The sequence below is a fragment of the Lolium rigidum genome, chromosome 3, assembly GCF_022539505.1.
Source record: "Lolium rigidum isolate FL_2022 chromosome 3, APGP_CSIRO_Lrig_0.1, whole genome shotgun sequence".
Taxonomy (NCBI): Eukaryota; Viridiplantae; Streptophyta; class Magnoliopsida; order Poales; family Poaceae; genus Lolium; species Lolium rigidum.
In genome coordinates this window covers 46,132,710-46,150,265 of record NC_061510.1, presented here as the reverse complement: position 1 = coordinate 46,150,265, position 17,556 = coordinate 46,132,710, and the positions used below count along the sequence as shown (strand labels likewise).

The 17,556-nt window shown below is 52.1% G+C and overlaps 2 protein-coding genes across 2 annotated transcripts; one reads left to right on the top strand and one right to left on the bottom strand.

The window, feature by feature from the left end:
* The first annotated feature begins 716 nt into the window (after nt 1-716).
* LOC124695910 (embryonic protein DC-8-like) lies at nt 717-2,093 on the top strand. The gene is made up of 2 exons (XM_047228715.1): nt 717-984; nt 1,090-2,093. The coding sequence occupies exons 1-2, from the start codon at nt 717-719 to the stop codon at nt 1,953-1,955; spliced, it is 1,134 nt and encodes a 377-aa protein (XP_047084671.1). The 3' UTR covers nt 1,956-2,093.
* On the bottom strand, nt 2,088-5,247 carry LOC124695911 (major facilitator superfamily domain-containing protein 12-like). Its single transcript, XM_047228716.1, has 9 exons — nt 4,711-5,247; nt 4,568-4,637; nt 4,273-4,469; nt 4,116-4,191; nt 3,662-3,745; nt 3,432-3,511; nt 3,212-3,338; nt 3,007-3,066; nt 2,088-2,879 (listed from the first exon to the last, which is right to left on the bottom strand). Exons 1-9 carry the CDS (start codon nt 4,869-4,871, stop codon nt 2,361-2,363), a joined length of 1,374 nt encoding a protein of 457 aa, XP_047084672.1. The 5' UTR covers nt 4,872-5,247; the 3' UTR covers nt 2,088-2,360.
* Nucleotides 5,248-17,556: the final 12,309 nt, after the last annotated feature.

The window sequence follows — 17,556 nt, the reverse complement described above, 5'->3', positions numbered from 1 at the left end:
AGTCTTTCGGATACATTCTAGAGTAAAATTTCTAAAAATAGAAGAAATAAACTGCTCCGCGGAACGAGCTAAAATATGTGCCGCCTCATTGTGCTGACGCCGGACATGCTTGAAGGAAACCAAATAATTTTACAAAGTCACACTTTACTTTTTGTTTGTGAGATTGGCCTTAATTTGGCGAGTGTTCGTGTGTGTGTTTCTGAAGACCCGATATGCTATGGGCCTCTAGTACATTAGGCCGTCTGACGACTCCTCAAGAGGATTAAGCCCACTTTGCAAGACCGCAACGGCTCGTCGTCTCCGTACATACGCGACGTACGCCTGGACCAAAAAGAATGCGCGGAAGCGACCAGAACCAACCAGCTTGTCATCATGCGGTGCAGATTTTCAGAAGAGGAGAAAAGCTAGTCATCACCTTCGCCTCGACAGATGCTGCGAGAGCGCCGACCGGACGACGTGTCGCCGCGAAGTGCCACCTTAGCCGGACACCCGTCGCCCCACCACCCGCCTCGCCCACACCAACTCCTACACGCGTCCAACCTCTCCCTCCCCATAAAACCCCGCGCCACACAACCCAAACTCGATCACTCTACTCCGATTCCTTTCATCATCTTCTTCCTCGCAATCGCATTCGATCTCTCCAGTTACACGCAAAGACTCTATCATCGGTAGTAGCTAAGGTAGCAGCTAGATTGGACCGAACCAGTTTGAAGTTAATGGCGGTCATGTCGCGCTCCAACAGGCTCGCGGCGACGGCGCTGCTGGTGCTGCTCGCGCTGGCGGCGGGCGTGGCGGCGAAGAAGACAATGGACGACGTGGCGGCGGAGGCGGCGGTTGGCAAGGAGGACGAGACGTGGACGGGGTGGGCCAAGGAGAAGATCTCCGAGGGGCTCGGGCTCAAGCACCTCGACGAGGAGGAGGCCGCGCGCAAGGCCGGCGAGACTGCCAAGTCCACGCGCGAGACCGCCCAGCACGCCGCCTCCGGTACGTATGCGCGCGCGCTCTCCAGAGTCTGGCGGCCCGCCGCGCTGTTATTTTTCCTTGTCTGGCACTGACGCGCCTCATTTGATTTGGTTTGTGTGGGTGCAGAGACGGGGAGGCAGGTGAGCGGCAAGGCCGGGGACGCCAAGGAGGCGGCGGAGCAGGCGGCGACGGGAGCGGCCAACAAGGCCGGGCAGGCCAAGGAAACGGCAAAGGATGCCGTGAAGGGCACCGCCGGCGAGGCGTCCAAGAAGGCGGAGCAGGCCAAGCACAAGACCAAGGAGGCTGCGGACGCGGCAGCCAAGACGGGCGCCGAGACGCACGAGCGGTCGAAGCAGGGCAAGGCCAAGGTCGAGGAGACGGCCAAGGAGAAGGCCGGCCAGGGGTACGAGACGCTCAAGCAAACCACGGACGCGGCCGCCGAGAAGGCTGGCACTGCCAAGGACACCGCGGCTGAGAAGGCAGCGGCCGCCAAGGACACTGCCGCCGAGAAGGCCACGGCCGCCAAGGACACTGCCGCCGAGAAGGCCAAGGCCGCCAAGGACGCGACGTGGCAGGCGCAGGAGAAGCTGAAGAAGTACAACGACGAAGCCGCCGCCAAGGGCAAGGCAGCGAAGGACACGGCCGCGGAGAAGGCCGGGGCTGCGAAGGACACTGCCGCGGAGAAGGCAGCTGCCGCTAAGGACGCGGCGGTGAAGAACGCCGAGGCGGCGAAGGACACTGCCGCGGAGAAGGCGGCAGCAGCGAAGGACGCAACCTTGGAGAAGACACAGTCCGCGAAGGACGCAGCGTGGGAGACGGCGGAGGCGGCGAAGCATAAGGCCGGCGAGGGGTACGAGAAGGCGAAGGAGAAGGCGTGGGAGACCGCAGAGGCGACCAAGGAGAAGCTCGGGGAGGTGAAGGACAAGGTCACCGGCGCGGCATCCGAGGCGGCCGGCAGGGACAAGAAGCAGCGGAGGGACGACGAGCTGTGAAGGAGCTTAAGGATGATCTACATTTCTGGCCGTAGTTCTTGAATCTTGGGGATGTTTACACTTTACAGTGCTCGCGTTGCGTCGCTCTAGTTTTTTTTACGTTGTTCCTTGTACAATAATGTGACCCCTCTGTAGAGAACCTTGCACGATCAAAACAACTTCCTTTTCAATCTTGTGTTCGCCTGAAACTTCACCCAAATTGAGAGCTGAACCGTGACAGTACATGGCGAACACGACAACAGTACAGAAGCATCTTCCCAAATCTAATTGGAAAGAGCTGCATTACAACCTAGTTACTTATTGCCGGCTTGACGATGATGATTACGTCTTACCTTACCTTCCTCTTTCAAACCTAATTGAAAAGGATTTACATTTCCACAATCTCCCCCAGCATACATGGACGCTTTAGACGAGCAGAGGAGCTTCCAGTGCGGCCGAAGCTCTCGCCCTCGGAGTGTCGTCGTGCAGCCTGAGTGTGGATGTAACGACGAGGACGAGCACAGCGAAGCAGGCCGGGATGAGCCCCGTGCCGTACCTGCTCATGGTGTTGAGCCCCCTTGCCTCGCCGCAGCTGGACGTCTCGTCGTAGGACTCGAGCACGAAGAGCGCGATCCCGCAGGACATCTTGTCGAGGAAGCTGAGGGAGCCGTAGACGAAGGCGCAGCCGTTGAGGTCCTCCCCGACCAGCGCGCTCTCCAGCCCGATCGTGGTCACCATCACCAGCGCGTTCGCGGCGCCGATCACCATCGCCAGCGGGTACATGAGGTTGTGCATTTGGCTTGGGAGGATGAAGACTGCCGCGCCGGAGACCACCCACAGCGTCGCCCCGACGGTGAGCAGCGACTTGAGCCGGCGGCTGTTCCACTTCATCTCCTGGAGGACCACGGACACGAGGAAGCTGCAGCAGAATATGATGGCTGGTATCTGCAGAAACGAGGCCAGAGGTCAAACGGTGCGAGTGGAAGAAACAAAGTTGCTTCTCGACAACTGTTGTTGCCTATCAAGCATCAGAAAATGGAGAGCATTCTATCTGATGAAATAAGGAACTTACAGTGGCTTTCGAGTATTCGTTCATTTTCAGATCTCTGGTGACGTAGAATGCGATGAGCGACTGAAAACAGCAGAAAAAATAGTATTACAATTCAAGTTATTCACCTTGATACTGAAGATACTTTGAACTTTCAGAAATCATATCACAGACAGCATTTTTCAGTAAGAATCTCGAGTCTAGTTCTGTAAGAGAGCAAGGTGCCAACCTGAGAGACGTTTGTGATCAATCTTGCGAGCATGTAGAGGAGAGCAACCTGGTAGTACAGGGTCTTCTTGAACCAGTAACCCCAGGCGATCCGAGCCCGCTTCTTGCAGTTAGGCTCGCACTTCAAACTGCAAAACCGCACAAGATTTCTTTAGAAAACTGCAATTATCTACTACGGTGCAACACATATCTGAATTGGCGTTCTTTCTGTCTCGGCATACGTTGGTTCACTTGTTCCAACGTGGAACAGCACGAGGAAGCAGCATCCTACGAAGATGGACACGTAGGCGATCCACTTGTACTGCAGAAGAAGAGGAAGCCAGATCACTAACAGTTTAAAAGTGCTTTCATCACATGCCTTGGTCAATCACAGAGAATTGTTTTTTTCTTTTTTTGAGTTAGCAGCTACTGCTAGAACTCAAGGCTGATTTGGCAAGGATGAGCATCTCACCTGAACAACAATGTCTGCACATGTTGTTGCCTTTACTGCACCAAACACAGCTAACGCAATCCCATATAAACCAAGATTAGCCACCTGCAAGTTGTCGTTCTTACTCATAGTTAGCATCTTCCCCTCATGCGAACAAAACAGTCAATGGAACAAACAGACCGACGTTGTAAAGTTAAATCAGGCAAGAATTGTTCCATTTCCAGGTCACGCTGTGATCCGTAGGTATAACAGAGCTCATAGACAAGTATGCTAGCACGAGATGAAGCAGTAGCGTGAAGGATAGAATAAGAAAACCGCAAGGATAGAATAAGAAAACCGCAAGAAGTTATACTCCGTATCATTTTTTCCAAAAAAAATCAGATAAATACTGTACTTTTTGCTTTCAAAATCCATTTGGTTTAAGGGGAGCTCATTCTAGGAGGAAGAAAGAACTGATGCATGCTAGAGTACTGACCATGGTGGAGGCATTTCTGCAGCTCGCCAAGGCCACCCGGCTCGTGGGGTTGGATGTCATGCAGTTCACCATCGCCCTGGAAGGAACATAACAGTGTCAGACGAAATGTTCATCCCAATGCCAAGAAGCAAATCAAGTGATTTGAATGTGTGTTTACATGTGGGAAACTTGTGTGGCCGCCCATCCGATGTTGAACACCGCGGCGAAGAAGCTGTAGCCGATGGTCCTGACGAGGTAGGAGTCGGTGCCGAGGACGGTGCAGAGCAGGCACCCGCCGAAGACCGAGGAGAAGGAGACGCCGACCAGCACCGATCCCCCGATGTGCCACAGCTTGAAACGGCCGAACCTGTCGATCTGACGATCACACGACACATTTTCCATCATAGATCAGTTAGTATCTCTGATGATCACTCTCGGTAAGAGTTCTCGTGGAGTTGGTTTGGTTTCAGTACCATTTCGCCGGCGACAATCGTCATAACACCGTCTGCGACCTGGCCTGAAAGCATCACGATGGATGCATCCCTGCAAGTGAATGGTCAAGTCAGCTTCGGGCCATGCAACTATGCTGATGGAGATTGGTGCATTGGTTACATACCGTGGAGTGAGGCCGATTTCTTGCAGGAACATGAGGAGGTAGGTGAACCAGCAGGCGGAGGTGATGTCGTTGAGCATGTGTCCGACGCCGTACGACAGCACCGGCCACCGCCCGAGGGGCTCGGCGACGGCCAGCTCCTCGCCGCACTTGTCATCGGCCATGGATGGAGGGAGCTCACAGAATCTCCTCCACGCAGGGCTCTGAATCTGAATATACAAAGAATGAAACAGCGAGTGTGTCACGGACCAGGATTCGGGGCCGGCATTAATAGCATGCCCGATCGAGCGAGGTGAGGCGAGAACAGATTTGGAAGGGAATTCGGGTAGAGTAAGTATGAGGCCGACAGTTTCGCGAAATCTGTCCACCCATAATAAAAGGATAAAAATCTGTCGACAGCAAATGCCGCTGCTTAAGAGGCAAGTAGTAGCAGTAACCGAAAAGGAAATTGGATGGATATTCGGCCCCCATCAACCAATCTCCCCAAAATCCCAGCAGCGAAAAAGCATCTTTCTCAAAAGAGAAGAGACAGAAGCAAGAACATTCATTCATGGAACCGTCCCAGAATCTAAGGAGGGAGCTGTCGGATGGCGAACCTGTGGAGATGACGGCGACCTAAGAGAGAAGGAGAGGTGTCCGACGAATGTGTGCACGCAGGAGCAGGATAGCTCGATCCGGTCAGGCGGTGCTATTTATAGGAGCGAGGGCGGGCTCAGCTGGCGAGCAAGTGGGGAAGAGAGGGGGGCTCCCGGGCGCAGTCGACGCCGCCCGCGCCACGGGACAAAGACGACGACGATGTGATTTCTCTAGGTTTTTCCTCCTTTTTTTACTGGAAAACGGGTGCCCAGGCTCCACGCTGGCGTGTTTGGCCTAATTTTTTTTCTCCGCTGTGGTGGGAGACGTTTGCGTGCCCTGAGACCGGTTATTCATTAATGCAAAAGATTTATTTTGTAGCGTCGCAAGATACTGTATCCTATATATTTGTGTCATGAATACTAGTAGGATATACGTCTCCTCTAAAGAAAAGACAGATGCGTCGGCGTGGAAGCCAGCATTAATATTGTACATCTCTTCTGGGCCATCAGGGCTAGGAATGCTGGCCTAGCCGATCAACTTTGAATTCTGTTCTCTTTTGAACATAGCAGCAACTGGTTATGGCATTTCCATTTAGGGATTTCTATTTTCGTGCCCTCAGGTCCTTAGTTGTACTCAGTTTTCCTCAGCTCCTTAGTTTTTCCTCAGTTTTTCCCAAGCCCTTGTCTGAACCGCAGAAGGAGCTCGGACGGAAGGAATCCGTTAAGTTGACCGTTCCGTGCTGACGAGTGGGGTCGTGTCGTTTGTGGGGTCGCGTCGTGTGGGACCGCGTCGTGTGGGGCTGGTAGGAAGGGACCGCGTGGGACGGGACGAGGCCGTGTTTGTGTGGCCGTAGCGTGTGGGGCCGTAGCGTGTGGAGCCGTGTGGGTCCGGGACGGGGGCACGAGTGGTTTCGTCTCTTCCGCCCGGATTAGCGGTTTTCAATGTACCTTTTTCCTCTCTATCGCTCGATCTCATTCATATTTGATAGCCCAAATTGGTAGCAAATCTAGAGCAGCTTCTCCTTACGTTTTTTAACGCCATTCATTTCTTTATGCCTTCGTTTTTACCCAATCGGGTAGGAAATCTAGGGCACAAATCCAGAGAAAAAATATAGGATAAGCTGCATACGAGCAACCAACATAGCATAGATATATTCGGGACAGATCCAAAAGTAGTACCGATAGATCCAACATAAGCTACAATTTACATGAAATTAAGCTGCTCTACAGATAGAGCAGTCACATACAGAGAGTGCAGTAGGCACGTTCAACGCCTCCAGGTAGCGCGTGTGACTCGCTTGGAGGTTGCGCGAGTGAATCCCAAGTGCTTTGTGTTTGGCCATGTACGCATGCACGTTCACGGTCCTTCCAACTCTAGCGCCACATCCGCCAATGGATTCAGCATGGTTCACCAGGGAGTTGAAGTCGGTGGCGCGGAGCTTCCTGTTGCGAAGGGGCACTTGTAAATGCCTCGAGCAAAAGGGCCATCGTAATGGCCGGACTGCAGCCTCCCGAGGACGTGACGAGTCTTGGTGTGGAAGGACTCGTCGTCGTTGTCGACGTCGTCTGCTCTGCACTCGTCACGTAGCACCAAAGATCGTGCAAAAACACGGAGTCAATTGCAACGATGATGGAACAGAGAGTGAACAAAAAATCATGCATGATAATATGGGCTCGAAAAAAAGAGGTAGCCTCGGTTACATTGGACACACTTATATCCAGGATTTGAGTCGAGCAAACCAAAGATCATGCACAACAAATTTGTACACACCAATTGTTTATCGACCAAACCCTGAATCAATTTATGCCCAAATATTCATCATCATCGGCACAAATTTTAAACAAAAGCAAATCACAAACACTAATAACGCAAGATCTAACACAAAAGGATCGAACTAGGAACGGACGAACAGTAATAACGCAAGATCTAACAAAAAAGGATTGAACTAGGAACGGACGAACCGTAATAACGGTAGATCTAACACAAAATGATTGAAATGAGATAAGAACAAGGGAACAAAGGGTTACCTCCGGCTCGTTGTCGACGATGGTGGTGTCGTAGGGGTTCTCCGGCGCGTCGTCCTGCACTGGTTCGTACGGGTCCCAATCGACGGGGGCGCGGACGGTGGCGGCGGCCGATGCGCCGGCTGCTACGTTGGAAGCGGCGACGGGGGCACGGACGGGGCGGCGGCCGATGCGCCGGCTGCTACGTTGGAAGCAGCGACGGGGGCTCGGACGGGGGCGGCGGCCGATGCGCCGGCTGCTACGTTGGAAGCAGCGACGGGGGGCTCGGACGGGGCGGCGGCCGATGCGCCGGCTCGCTACGATGGAAGCGGCGACGGGGGCCTGGACGGGGGCGGCGGCTGATGTGCGCGACAATGGGCATCTCATTCTTCTCCATCGCCGGCGGTTTTCTTCGGGGTTTTTCTTCGGTTGTGGAGAAGATGATGGGACAGAGAGGCGGTTGCGGTGAGCCGGTGAGAACGTGCGTCGAGGGAGAGAAAGAGGGGCTCTATAAAGACGAAGGTGGCGTGTACCGCAACACGCGTCCGCTATGCACGGCAACACGCGTCCGCTATGCACGGCTGCGGCGTGCACCGCTACCCGAGTCTAACCGTGGGACGTTTGGTGTACTCGGTTATAACCTCGGGCCTTATACGAAATTTTATCCGTACTCGGTTTTCCCCTCGAGGACTTAGACCGGCAAGTGCAATATACTCGGTTTTACCCTCAAGTAGCTGGTCAACGAGAGAGTCAACAAATGAGATTAACATAGCTAATTGAGTCATTTCATGCGCAAAAAAATCCAAAAAAATAAAAACATAGTGGCAACTACTCATGGAGTCTTCCTACGCAACTCTGCCACCTAGAAAACCTTAACAAACATATATAAATCAAGTTTTACCACAAATTGCCACTTCTCATAATCACTAGTGTAGCTATGAAGATGCATGGTTTTCCACCCAAACCCCTTTGCAAAACATCTTTCCCAAAACATAGTTTGTCTAAATGATGCCATAATTGTCACACTCATGTATATTTGAATTGCAAATAATTTGATGTAGCCCAATATGAATTATATTGTACAAAACACACATTTTTGATTTTGTAATTCTTTTGTTTGAATCCCTTAGTCTATTTACTATTTATGTGCCCTTGGATTCTTAGTACTACTCAGTTTTGCCCTCAAGTACTGTCACAAATGCTACGAGAAGCCCAAACTTATCCTGATTGGTTGAGCCGTTGTCACACGGATCGACTCCACGAACCGTTGATCCACTGATCTAACGGGCAGTATACCCCTATCCGTCTCTTCGTGGCAACCTCTCTCTCTCTCTCTCTTCGTGGCCACCCATCTCTCTCTCTCTCTGTCGGTGGAGAATGCAATGACGAGTTTGCCACTTAATATATAGTTTGGGATATAGTATTGGTATTTTGAAACGGCCTAAAAGTGGTATAATTTTGTTATAAACATGAGGCATACATTTTTGCGGATTTCGGCGATTGCATTATTTGTCACCCCTATAACAATTATCAACTATCTTTAGCTGTCCTTTTCTTTTAGGGAATATAGTTTGGGATATGGTATTGGTATTTTGGAAAGGCCTAAAAGTGGTATAATTTTGGTATAAACATGAGGCATACATTTTTGCGGATTTCGGCGATTGCATTATTTGTCACCCCTCTAACAATTATCAACTATCTTTAGCTGTCCTTTTCTTTTAGGGAATATAGTTTGGGATATGGTATTGGTATTTTGGAATGGCCTAAAAGTGGTATAATTTTGGTATAAACATGAGGCATACATATTTGCGGATTTCGGGGATTGCATTATTTGTCACCCCTCTAACAATTATCAACTATCTTTAGCTGTCCTTTTCTTTTAGGGAATATAGTTTGGGATATAGTATTGGTATTTTGAAACGGCCTAAAAGTGGTATAATTTTGTTATAAACATGAGGCATACATTTTTGCGGATTTCGGCGATTGCATTATTTGTCACCCCTCTAACAATTATCAACTATCTTTAGCTGTCCTTTTCTTTTAGGGAATATAGTTTGATAATTTCGGTGAATGCACACACTAACTTTGAAAACAACTACAAGTACATGTAACTGAATAATGGATTTGTAACTAGGTATCCCTTGTAACAACTTCTAGCGCACAGTGAGCAATGATAAGAATCCGATCGTAATTATACAACAAAAAAAAACAACCAGCCATCGGATTAGCTTGCTTCTTCAACTCGATCAGCTGCATTAACTGCTTGTTCATTTTCTTCGGTTCTCCCTTCACTTCCACCGGTTCCGCATTGGGAGCATTAGGCATAATCGGAAGGTCCCTAATCGGAACGGCTCCTCTCTCCGCCGCATTCTCTACAGACAAGTCCCCCCTCCCAAATTGCGCCCCCAATAGCGCCAATTGATTCCTGCAACCGAAGCCTGCGAACGTACACATCGATCCACTCGAAATGCCTGCATTTCTTCAAGATCCGAAAACAACAACGTGAACCCTAAATCCCAAATTCGAGGGAATAACAAGAAAATCGAGAGAAAACGAGAGAAATTGGAGCGAGATCTAACCTTATCCCCCTCTCTATATGGCAAGCTCTCGCATGCAACGAACTCACGTCCACGGTTGCCGTTCTCGTCCGTCTTGCGGATTGACCGCTTCGAGGCTCTGGCGTGGGCGGTCGGGGCATCTTGTCAAAGGCACGGGTCCATACTGCGGCCATGAAGAACGGAAGGTCGAAGAGAAACTAGACATCACCCGCGTGCCGGAGAAGGGCTGCCGCTGGCGGAGAAGAAGAACAATGGGGCGCGGAGAAAGAAAGGGGAAGCAATGGCACGGGCACGGGCGCGGGGCTAGCTCGGGCTCCCATTTTGCAACGGTCACCCGGGTAAGGCGTGGGTCCGGCGCGCTCACGTGGACAAGTTGTGGGTCCCACGATGATGCGGATAAGTGGAGACGTGTCCACTCGCGGGGCACCAACAGCGGCCCCACTTGCCGGCACCAACTAACGTCAACTAAACGGGATTCCTTCCGTCCGAGCTCTTTCTGCGGGTTATAGACAAGAAGTTGGGGAAAACTGAGGAAAAACTAAGGAGCTGGGGAAAACTGAGTACAACTAAGGACCCAAGGGCACGAAAATAGAAATCCCTTCCATTTATTCCTTCGACTAGAATTTCGTAAAATTCAGATATAGTTAGTGCGACCGCAAGATATTCCACCGTATCGACACATGAGGCGCGTTTGGTAGCCCGCGGTATCCTTAACCAGGCTCTTGGGGAGAAGATTTTGGCCCGGCTGGATTCATGGAATCTATTCATGGAATCTTAAATCATCGTTCGGCCACGCCCGAAGAAACGCTTGAATCTGTAGTTTTCATGGAGACTGGCTCGTTGTCGCTGAAAACTGCACCACCGTGTGCAGCTGTTGCACACGTGGAGAAGTGCGGGAGACAGCTCCATTTAATCCTCTGCACACGGCCGACTCCAGTTGCCGCCCTCTTCTCTCTCACACATACAGACTATTGTGTCCCATCAACCGCCCCTATGATGTCCACCTTGTTGCCTCCGCATCTGCCCACTCCGCCGTGTCCTACCATGGCCAAGCTTTCTCCCCGGTGGGCCACAAGGAACGCATGGATGATCCGTGAATTCGAAGCCAGCGGGGTCCGCGATGAGGCGGCACCGATTAACCTAGTCGACGTGCCGGTGTTAAATAGCCCCCCCCCCCCCCGCACATCTAGGGCGGTGGCGAGCAAGAGGGCGGCTGTCGGGATTAAATCGACGCCTATCACAATGGGGAGATTTGACCCCCACACAGGCATTCCTCGACCAGGGCGACGGACATGGCAGAGAGTGCACCCAGATCTAGCCTAGAGATGGGGGTGTCGCCTACCTTTGTCCCTTTTTCATGGAATGCTCAACGACGAGTAGGGGGCTCGCCGCAGTTCCTCTGCGCAGCGCACATTGGGGCACCACCCGCAACCGCTCCACCACCATCGTTTCCCACATGTTCGTCGGGAACATCAGCACCATCTGCAGCACGTCAAGCACCAAGATCAGCATTGAGGATGGCTCCTCCGTCGGAGCCACTTTCCCTCCGACCAATGGTGAGTTCAGAATTCCCCCTTTTCAATTTGGGTTAGGGTTTTTGTTTAGATCTGACCATAGTTCGTTGAATTTGAGTTAGCATCTTCTGATTTGTGTTACATTCATGTTGTTGAACTAGTAATTCGTGTGACGGTAAATCTAGGCATCTTTTGTGTGTTGTAGGTATCGTGCCATGGAAGCATGGTGGTCACGACACCATGGCGGGGTGATCACCGCCTCGTCAATGAAAATGCAGCGATCAGCACGCCATGGCGTCGTCACCACCGTGCTTCCATGGAACGACACTGATGAACAATGCAATGTCCATGTCATTATGATCGATGTGCTTGCATCGACAAGCATGTCAATGACAATGGCATGTTCGTGTGCATGTCATTGTGATCGGTGATCTTATTAACAAGCATGTCACTGTGATTGCTAAACCAAGGCATGGGAATCCCAGCCCAAGGCCTGGCCCGAAGTTTGGCCCAAAATTCACGGGTATGCATGTGCCTAAAAATGTTGGCCCGATGGCCAAGCGTGGGTAATGCAAATATGTGAAATAGGGAAGAGGCCCAGCCCACGGCCCGCCGGCATGATAGGATTTTGGTTGGGCTAGGCCTGGATATAGCTTTTGTGCGTTGTGCTGTCTTCAGCCTAGCCTGAGGCCTGGCCCGAAGGATGCCCAGGTATAGCGACCTACATCGTGACAATGCAAGCACGGCAATCACAATACACATTGACACTTTGTTATCACCAGAATTTGATCGGATCAGAGGTGGGCCGCGATTAAAGATGGGCTTGAAGAATATATATGGAAGAAATACATGAATCGGCCTTGTATACAAAGTTTGGGCTAGTTTGCCCGTGTATCTGTAAATATAGTAGGATACGTGTCGGTTAGATAGAGTTTGGCTCGTGCCCGATTGGGATTATTCCCACGTTAGAAAGTCTACGGACTATAAATATGTATCTAGGGTTTACGGAATAAACAACAATCACGTTCACCACAAACCAATCTAGGCGCATCGCCAACTCCCTTGTCTCGAGGGTTTCTTCCGGGTAAGCATCATGCTGCCTAGATCGCATCTTGCGATCTAGGCAGATACACGTTTATTCGCTGTTCATGCGTTGCTCGTGCTTGAAGCCTTGTTGATGGCGAGCAACGTAGTTATCATAGACGTGTTAGGGTTAGCATTGTTTCATCGTATCATATGCTTTCGTCCGTGCAACCCTTAGACGTCTAGCCGCCCTTACACCTATCTTAGGTGTAAGGGCGGCACCTCGCTTGATCGTTATTTAGTAGATCCGATCCGTTATGATTGCTCCTTGATCTTCAAGGATTAGTTTAATATCTGCATAGTTAGGCCTTACAAACGGGTTGAAGGATCCAGTGGCGCGTAGGGTGTAGTTTGCTAGCCCTAGACGAGGATGTTCGGGGATCAACTTCATGTTGGTTTTTAGGCCTTGTCTAGGGTCGGTTTATGATCACCGTGCGTGGCCGCCGGGCTCAATCACACGTAGGATGTTCCGATTATGTGGTGAAAACCCTAAATCGTAGTAGGTCGTTTTAGCTTTATTTCGATCAAGCGGGACCACCATGTGATCGTACACCTCGTACGAATCGTGGGTGGATCGGCTCCTTGAGCCGATTCACGGGACAACTCGAGAGCCGATCGAGGCTCGTATTTAATGTTTACGTGTATGCCATGCGAGGAAACTAAGCGAGGCAAATCCAACACCTTCCCGACCGGGTATAGGTCAGGTGGCACGCCCTTGCACCGGCATCGGACGTGCGTGCGGAGTCTTTGCGGGCCGTCGCTCGAGGGACCGGGGCCAGCCGCGAGTCCTGGGAGCCTCCCGGCTCTACCGTGTTGCCCGTCGCTGCTCGCCGGTGGGTTTCTGACCGCAACACATTCTGGCACGCCCGGTGGGACAATCTTCGACATCAACTGCATCGCCATCTACATCTGAGATGGCGGAAGGTACTACGGTCACGTACGAGGATCTGGCCGAGGAGCTCAAGAAGAAGTATGACGAGGTCAAAGCAATCCTCGAAGCCGACCTCATCGGCTCTTTCCAGAGAACCCGCTCACACGGCATCAGGTGGAAAGGGTTCTCACCGAAGCGCGCTCGATGGAGTGGACCTGTCCGCCCCGTCGGAAGAACGCACCGGGTCTCGCGTCGGGAGATTAACTTCATGGTAGCTCATTCGCTGCACCGCCATTACGAGAGCCCGGTGAACACTTTGGAGCGTGTCGCGCTTCGGGTGATCCGGGAAATCATGAGGCATCGGTACTCTCCGTCAGGACCAGCTCTAGGGACTCACCGGGGAGAGATGCCACTCCAGTCCCGACCACCGCTGCCATTCGCGTTGGCAGCACCAGAAGTGCCGAGTTCACCGGCATACGTCGTCTACAAGATCGGTGGTGACCCTAGTGATTACCAGTTCTTGTATGAGGCACCTAAGGAGATCCCCCACGGATACACGTGCACATACGTGCCGCAGGCTGCGATAGCTGGGCACTCGTGAACCGGTGCCGCAACTACGGGGACTTCGGAACGGCGGGGAGGAACTTCGGGAACGGATCTTGAGAAGCAGACGTGGCTAGCTAAGTATGCCACTCCGACAAACCTCCAGAGCTCAGCTCCTGCAGTTGGCTCAGAGCTAGAAAAGCAAGCATGGCTGGCTAGGTATGCCACTCCGGCGAATCTTCAGAGTTCGACTCCTGCAGCCAGCACCGCGGATCAAATTAGTACAATCTTAAAAGACCAGTTCGGCATGGTGCCGAAAAGGAGGACAATCGGCTATTCCAAGCCGTACCCCAACGAGTACGAGTTGATCCCGCTACCACCCAAATATCGGCTCCCTGATTTCTCCAAGTTTAATGGATCAGATGGTTCCAGCTCAATCGAGCATGTGAGCCGATATTTGGCACAGCTGGGCACGATCTCAGCATCAGACGAGCTGCGTGTGAGGTTCTTCGCACAGTCCCTCACAGGATCGGCTTTCGGGTGGTACACATTGCTGCCACCAGACTCAATCCGGACTTGGAAGCGGTTGGAAGAGCGGTTCCACATGCGGTATCACTCGGAGGCTTCAGAGGCTGGCATTGCCGATCTAGCACAAGTACGACGAAGCGCGGAGAAACGGTGTCGAGAATACATCCGGCGCTTCGGGACCGTTAGGAACCGATGCTATTCGGCTCGAGTGGCTGAAAAGAAGCGATCGAGTTGGCGGTGGTGGGTCTCGCATCACCGATCAAGGACGTGGCCTCCCAAGCGAGACTACCCTTCACCGGCGCACATGGTGCGGAAGGCTGTCGTTATATGAACAGCGCCACCCGGAGGTATACCGGGATAAATTCAAGCGCGCGGTGGTCCTGGTTGAGGCGGATGAAGATGAGGGCTCGCGGGGAGATCAAGAGGTAGCAGTGGCTGAATGGACTCGGGGGGCAAGCCCCGTGTCCTGCAAGTGGGTTAAGCCACAAGGTCCTCCAAGAGGGTTTGACTTCGACGTGACCAAGGCTGAGCAAATTTTCGACCTCTTGCTTAAGGAGAAACAGCTAAAGGTACCCGAAGGCCACAAGATCCCCACGGCTCAGGAGCTAAACGGAAAGCCATACTGCAAGTGGCATAACACGTTCACCCATGCCACCAACGACTGCAGGGTGTGGCATCAGCAGATCCAGATGGCGATAGAACAAGGGCGTCTAATTTTCAGCCAATACGCCATGAAAGTCGACACACACCCCTTCCCCGCCGTTAACATGGTGGAGTTCACTTACCCTGGGAGGTGCCAGCCAAGATTCTCGTTCAACATCAACATGGTAGGACCTGGGCACCACTCTGGTAAGGACAGAGACGAGGGCAGCTGCTCTCACAACGAGGACAAGGAGGAAGCCGTTCCACGCGATCGGCTCCGGTACGATGGAAAGCGCTACGTCACAGAGGGAGAAGTGAAGAATGTGAGATATCAGCGACCCTCTCTGATCACCTCCTCAACAAATACGTGAGTCAATACGACCAGCGCCGACGATACGACAACGATGACGAAAGAGATCGTCTGGCTAGGGACGCCAGGAGACATCGCCGACATGATCGCGACGAGGAGAGATATGAGCGCCATGCCAAGGAGAAGTCAAGAGAGCAAGACGATGTGGATAGGCATTGGGACTGTCCCTTCTTCAGACACTGCTGGGATTCAGGAATGAGCCGATTGTCTACAATCGGCAAGCGCCAGAATGTAGACGGAAGAAGAAGGATGCAGCTAACGTGTCCGTGTTCAAACGTCTAGGGCCTCTCCCGCTTCGGAACAAGCACGTTGAGTCCTCTCGGGTGGAAGATCTCGAGGAACTAGAGGACGATGATGAAGAAGAAGAAGATAAGTACCACCGGCCAAGGTGGTGCCCTGATGGACTCAGCCGTTCCCAAAAGCGTAGGGTTCAGCGACTACGTGGTTTGGAGGAAGCCGAAAGGTTATACCTACACACGCTAAGGAAGGCGCGGCCGGATCTGGCCGCGAAAATTCAGCGAACTCTGGACGAAGAAGGACAGCCACAAAGGAAAGAGTGGCGCCCCAGATAGAAGAAAGCCGATGATGAGACATCGGCTGGCACAAACATGGTGTTCATCCTTCCGACGGAGTTTAGTGCTCCAGGATTAGACGAAGCACCTGTGGCACAACTTGACTGCGGCCCACGGCCGGTTATCTTTGAGAAGCCACGAGAAAGAAGCTACGAGACACCGAAGGCCACTGTACTTGCGAGGTTATATCAATGGGCAGCCTTGTCAACAAGATGCTAGTGGACACCGGAGCGGCGGTCAACATTATGCCATACTCCATGCTACGTCGGTTGGGACGCTCTAGCTCGGATCCGATCAAGACCAACGTTACACCGAGCGATTTCAACGGCCAAGCGTCCGACGCACAAGGTGTTCGAACGTGGATCTGACCGTAGGAAGAAAAACCATCCCTACGACGTTCTTTATTGTCGAGAGCAAGAGCACCTATGTTGTCCTGTCGGGGAGAGATTGGATCCACGCCAACTGTTGCATTCCATCCACGATGCACCAATGCTTAATACGAGTGGGATGGAGATGAAGTAGAGGTCGTCCGCGCGGATGACTCAGCACGAGATTTCAACGGGCTGGCATGAACGTTTGGGAGACGACGGGCCAAGAGCCACTCTCGGGCATCAATTTGGACGGCTGCGAGCGCATCGACGTGACGAAGGACGGGGTTAGGCTGGTCTTATCCACCGGCCTGACCGTATAGCAAGAACAAATCTATGGACGAACGTGGCGAGGACGATCCTTGTGATCGGCCCCAAAGATCTATGGACGAACATTGCAAAACCTTCATTGAGCGATTCAATCAACATGGAGGCCGATTCCAGCAATCGGCCAAAATTATCCTCACCATCGGTTCCGCTGGTTCAACGTCGATCTAACGGGCAACGGGTTTACGTCGGCCGATGAGATGGAAGAAGTCAACATTGGTCCTAACGGAGCCGACGTTCAAATACGGTGCCTTGGCTAACTACAGAGCCGATATCCGCAGTTACCTGGCAGATTCGGCTCGGGGGGCACCTAATCAGATGAACATGTGCGATACATGTGCAGTGAAATATTGAGGGCCGATGGAAAAATCGGCCAGTAAAAAAAATTCTCACAAATGTACAGCCGATGCACAGACATCGACTTTAGAGCTAAGGAACAAAGCCGATGCACAGCCATCGACTCTAGTACAAATTACACAGGATCTACCAGCTGCGTGTTCAAGACGCGAGGCCTTCTGCTTCCTTGAGGGAGAACAATGAGCTGATTTTGTTGCCCGAACCTTCTCTTCGAGGACCTCCAACCCTTTACGCAAGGTCGCCAGTTCAGCAATGCTGTCAGACGTGTCAGTTTTTGCGTACAAGGCAGCCTTTTGCTCATTAAGCCGTTGGTATTTCATCTGCAATATCGGCTTTCAATGGTAGAAAAGGTGATCGGCTCTGGTGTATCTACTGTCGGCTTGGCCAAGTTGGCCACCTCCTCAGCTACACTCATAGGAATTGCTGGGACCAGAGTGGCTGACCTTCTCTTGGAAGCCGATGGTGGCAAGTTTGGCTGGCTCTGCGTGGTGGTTTTCTCAGATTTGCTCGAGCTCGGGTCCATTTGTACGAGCAGGT

What these genes read in the sequence shown, in the direction of transcription:
- LOC124695910 (XM_047228715.1), top strand. Translation starts at nt 717, where the DNA reads ATGGCGGTCATGTCGCGCTCCAACAGGCTCGCGGCGACGGCGCTGCTG. An exon ending in CGCCCAGCACGCCGCCTCCG is followed by an intron (nt 985 to 1,089) that starts GTACGTATGCGC and finishes GTGTGGGTGCAG; the next exon opens with AGACGGGGAGGCAGGTGAGC.
- LOC124695911 (XM_047228716.1), bottom strand. Translation starts at nt 4,871, where the DNA reads ATGGCCGATGACAAGTGCGGCGAGGAGCTGGCCGTCGCCGAGCCCCTC. An exon ending in GAAATCGGCCTCACTCCACG is followed by an intron (nt 4,638 to 4,710) that starts GTATGTAACCAA and finishes ATTCACTTGCAG; the next exon opens with GGATGCATCCATCGTGATGC. An exon ending in ACGAATACTCGAAAGCCACT is followed by an intron (nt 2,880 to 3,006) that starts GTAAGTTCCTTA and finishes TCGTTTCTGCAG; the next exon opens with ATACCAGCCATCATATTCTG.